At 37.0% G+C, this 4,385-nt stretch overlaps 2 protein-coding genes across 2 annotated transcripts in view; one reads left to right on the top strand and one right to left on the bottom strand.

Moving 5' to 3' along the window:
• Positions 1–2,520, top strand: LOC113228022. Its single transcript, XM_026461160.1, has 5 exons — positions 1–74; positions 1,308–1,460; positions 1,539–1,632; positions 1,788–1,789; positions 2,088–2,520. The coding sequence occupies exons 1-5, from the start codon at positions 55–57 to the stop codon at positions 2,464–2,466; spliced, it is 648 nt and encodes a 215-aa protein (XP_026316945.1). The 5' UTR covers positions 1–54; the 3' UTR covers positions 2,467–2,520.
• Positions 2,521–3,442: 922 nt separating this feature from the next.
• The window catches only part of LOC113228019 (protein disulfide-isomerase), a 32,021-nt gene continuing 31,078 nt past the window's right edge, over positions 3,443–4,385 (bottom strand). The window contains exon 10 of the mRNA XM_026461154.1: positions 3,443–4,090. Within this exon, the coding sequence (XP_026316939.1) occupies positions 4,043–4,090 (48 nt within the window). The 3' untranslated portion in view covers positions 3,443–4,042. The remainder of the gene's footprint in view (positions 4,091–4,385) is intronic.

The following is a 4,385-nucleotide window of genomic DNA, read 5'->3' as shown; positions in this document are numbered from 1 at the left end:
CAGCCATTACGAATCTAAGCTTGTGAGTAGAGTCAATATAGTGTTCTGCAAAATATGTCGAAGTCTTTGAAATGGTAAGTGTTTTCCACATGTTTTATATCAAATTACTGGGAATTGAGTAGAGAATCTGTGTGTTTAACTTATTGTGGCCGCAAATGGAGATTTGGTATTGAAAAAATGTTAAAACTTATGTTTGTGCAATAATTTGTCTTGACTGCCGCGTGTTGTTTTACTCGTATCCAGAATTGGTTTATTCAAAATTGTATAAAATATAGCCAAGTATGCTGGGAATTTACATATGAATCTGTTTTTCTAGCCAGTTATGTCGAATTTCTCGAAACATCAGTAAATTAGTAAAAATCGAATTTCAAGACTCAATTTAAAACAAAATGCCGTAAAAGTACAGTTGGACTTGGATAAAAATATCTGACAAATTTTTTTTACTTGTTTATTTTCAATGAAAAATGCAAAGAAATTGATTGTATACATTTTTGTATACAGCATGTAACAAAATTCGACCCTGGAAAGGTAAAACGTGCATTTGGAAAATATTGCAGAAGAGAGATTTAGTAGAAAAATGTTGTCCTTTTTTAATGTTGTTGTAATTTGTTTCTAACGCATAAGCGTTAAGCGATACAAATCAAGTAGATTAGACCTGAGTGTAATGAACACTTTTTAATCTTATAATTTTTTCTCTACGATTATATTTTTACTTACTATAATATTACCGCTTATACAAAATTTCCTTATTTTTTTTACTTTTAATAAAAACTATTATTAATATAACTTAAATTTCATCTGCGATCGACAGTTTGTTAGAAAATAAGACCAGAAAATATTTCTTGGGACAATAATTGGGAAAAATAAAAGACATCTCTCGCCAGGACTGGTAGCTGTAAAGGTACTAACTGGGTGATAAATCTTTCATAATTTTCTCATAGATGGCGCTACGACTAAAAAGTCGTTGAAAAACCAAGTAAATACAAAGACACGACGCAAGCACATAGAAAAATTCGGGAGGTCCGTTGGTTCGTTCCGTGGCTTAGTTAGTATAGCGTCTGGCACGGTATGCAAGAAAACGTCGGTTCGAATCCGTCCGGATCGAAGGAATTTTTTCTGAGTGTTCGATCTTTGTATTAATGATTAAAAATAAAAGAGTTTTCAAAAATTTTCAAAGTTACTTTTTACGCGTGTTCCGAGGAGGTTTTAAACCAAGGTACACCTTTTATTCGTATTGTATTCTGCGCTTGATAGTTTTCGAGGAAACTGGTCACATGTTCAAAAACGCATTCTTCATTATGTTTTAGTAACGCCAGAGCAATGATGGCCCGGTCCCAGTCAAGGTCACGGTCAGAGACGCCTTCACTTTCAAGGACCTGTATGATGTTTGGCGAAGCCACCGGAGGCTCTTATGTAGAGTCTCAGGTGGAACTCGAACAGAAGCTGTGGCAGCCTGTTCTGTGAGTATTATATACCATTAGCATTATATTCAAATCATATAAAGACAGCTAAATAGTTAAATACTCTAATATTTTTAGAGCCCAGAAAACTGGGACTTCGGCAGACATATTTCGGGCCCCCTATGGTTCTGTGGGAGGCCTTCCCCAGAAGAATGAACTCCAGCAGTCCATTGTGAAATTAGTAAATGTATTTGAATATTTATTGGTCAGACTACTACATAGCTATGTTTATTTTTCATTGTAAGTCATTTTAGGAGGACAGTAGACCTCCTTGTGAAAGATTTCGTCCAGGAAAGTTCTGCCACCTTACAAATTTCTGCCGCCAAGCAGTAATGTGACCATTACTGCGTTCAGGCTTTGAAGGGTAAGGGTGCTGGTGAAATTACAGGCACATGGGATTTGTCAACTTATGTCTCAGTGTGATGGGCGCAGTGGCAGAGCCCCTCAGATCGTTGCGATTTAAAGCTCAGAGTGGCACTGCAACGGCTATTGAAAGGCGTGTCGCTTACCACCAGGCGCACGACTTGTTCGTCTCGTCACGTGGTATCATAAAAAAACTCGAAAAATATCCATTGCAGCACATAACCTATTACGAAGACTGTATACCAATTTTAATGTTTTTTGCAGCGCTGTACCGATTGAACGTGCGGCAGCGATGGACTTGGACGAAAAGGAGGGGGAAGCGGCGGCGGCAGAACATCGGAACTTCCGCTACCAGCTTGCTACTTCTCTTGTAGATCGCCACCTCCCACAAGAAATTTCAGGAACTGATTTCAAAGTTCAGAGACTGGACAGGGGTACTTTGCATGTTCCTGGGCTGACTCAGGGTAGCAAAAACAGAAAATATTGTCACATGTGTCTTCGGAATGGTATCAAGAAAAAGATATATTTGTATTGCATCACTTGCGACGAAGCCCTTTGCCCAGATGAATGTTGGACAGTTTGGCACACTGTCCTAGATCTACCTGGGAAGAATGTATATTCCCGTAAAGGTAGGCGGAAGTGACTACAATTTATCTTTTTCTGGTACCATTGCCTTGGTTTGTTTTTATACTAGCCGTTTTTTATCGGTTTGCCTTACTACATGCGTTCATGTTCGTTTTTCTGTTCAAAAGTAATCATTACTTTCCGTAATCAGGACAAATGCAAACAATACCACATTGTAAAACCAAATATTTACTTTGGGTATCTGTCAGCACTGGGCGAAATTCTTGGCACTCTTTTTTGGGCGGAGTGTTGTGATCTAAGTAGGTAATTATGTATTTATGCTAAGCCGAACGTTCTATTCTATGTGGTATAGATATGTGCCTGTGCACCTGCTGTTGTCCATATATTGCTCTCGATCGACTATTCATAATCTTACGCCGGGTACAGTCAGTTCATTGCTCCACGAACGTAGGGTAATTTTGGGATTTGGCCAATACAAATAATCTTCATGATGTCAACTAACAATTTGTTGTGATGCCCTTGGTCAGGCAGCTCATGTCGTACAATCACTTCATTTTGCTAAAGTTTATTCACTATGTGGACAATTCTGATGTTTTTCAATGGGCTTCCAATCTTTGTACAAATTAATGGAGTATTGTCACAAAATTATGTAAATATCACGGCAAAACCATTTATGGACATACTTCACTTCTGTCGTAATTACTTAATTATTGTAATTACAGACTATTACTGGACATTGGCCCATTCCCAATGTGCGTAATGGGGGTGGAATATAAGCTTTATTAACACCAGAGGAGGGTTAGTGTTTTATTTAGCTGATAAACTTGACCTGACTGATCTAACAGCCTCGCCGTAAACCCACTTGAGTTTATTTTCAGGTGTGCAAGTAAAAAAAACACTATTTTCTGTTTTTATTGTTTATTTATCAATTTCTGTACCCACAGTCGACTTAACGTGGATTTGGCATTGAGTGCATATAATATTTACATTTTGGACACAGAGTTACTAATTAGAATCCAGGGTAATTTTATATAAATATATTAGATTAAATATTTATTAGACATGTTACAATGACCGATAAAGCACCGTAGAAGATTTCATTAACGTATTGCATTAATTTAACGAAAATGTATGAAGACACGTACAAAAATACATCAACAAGTGCACCTTATAAATACTATTTCTTGTGATGAACAATAAAGTAAAATTAATTTTAATTGACAAAAACAAAAATTGCCGAAAATATTTACTAAACGAAAATGTAAACGCTTGTTCGATGAAACTTAAATTGTACTGGGCGAAGGAATGTGATTTCGCTATTATGATACAGAAATTATAAATACGTTAGTATTTAACACTAGCTGCTGACGTAATAAATTATGCATTTTAACTACAATTCCTGGCCACCAACAGAGATCCGAATTCAGAAAGTCAAAAGGAGTATTTACGCTAAAATATCAAAGATAGTGCATCGAAAACAACTTCGTTCAGTTACAACCTTAACAAGATTTGGGTAATATTCTAGCAAAAGAAATGCAATTGAGTGTTAGTTCAGTATAAAAGTAAATTATAGTTGTAAATTATAATCTATACAAGGCCTACACTATGGAAGTCTCATAAAAGCGTACGAGCGCTTATAATTCGTCCCTGGCGGGCTGTTCCTCCTCCTCGTCGTATTCGCTCTGAAATAATAATATATAACTAATTAATATCACTGACAAAACGTAGTTTACATTAGTAGTCATCAGTGGTAGTGGTTACTGTTAGGCTCTGGACAGACTGACTGCATTTCAACTGCACTCAACAGTAACGTTGGAACTGCACGCCAACTGCAATCGGGCTGCACAGTCGCCGTGCAGTTCAAATGCAGTCTGTCTGTCTAGAGCCTTGTATATAGTGCTCTTTACGCTACACCACGGACTTAAAACTCAAGAGTAGCGATACAAGACAGCTTAGTTGGTTATTTAGTACCTATTG

Source organism: Hyposmocoma kahamanoa, unplaced genomic scaffold (assembly GCF_003589595.1).
Source record: "Hyposmocoma kahamanoa isolate Upper Pololo Valley unplaced genomic scaffold, ASM358959v1 220, whole genome shotgun sequence".
Classification (NCBI taxonomy): domain Eukaryota; kingdom Metazoa; phylum Arthropoda; class Insecta; order Lepidoptera; family Cosmopterigidae; genus Hyposmocoma; species Hyposmocoma kahamanoa.
This window is presented reverse-complemented; position numbering and strand designations above follow the sequence as displayed.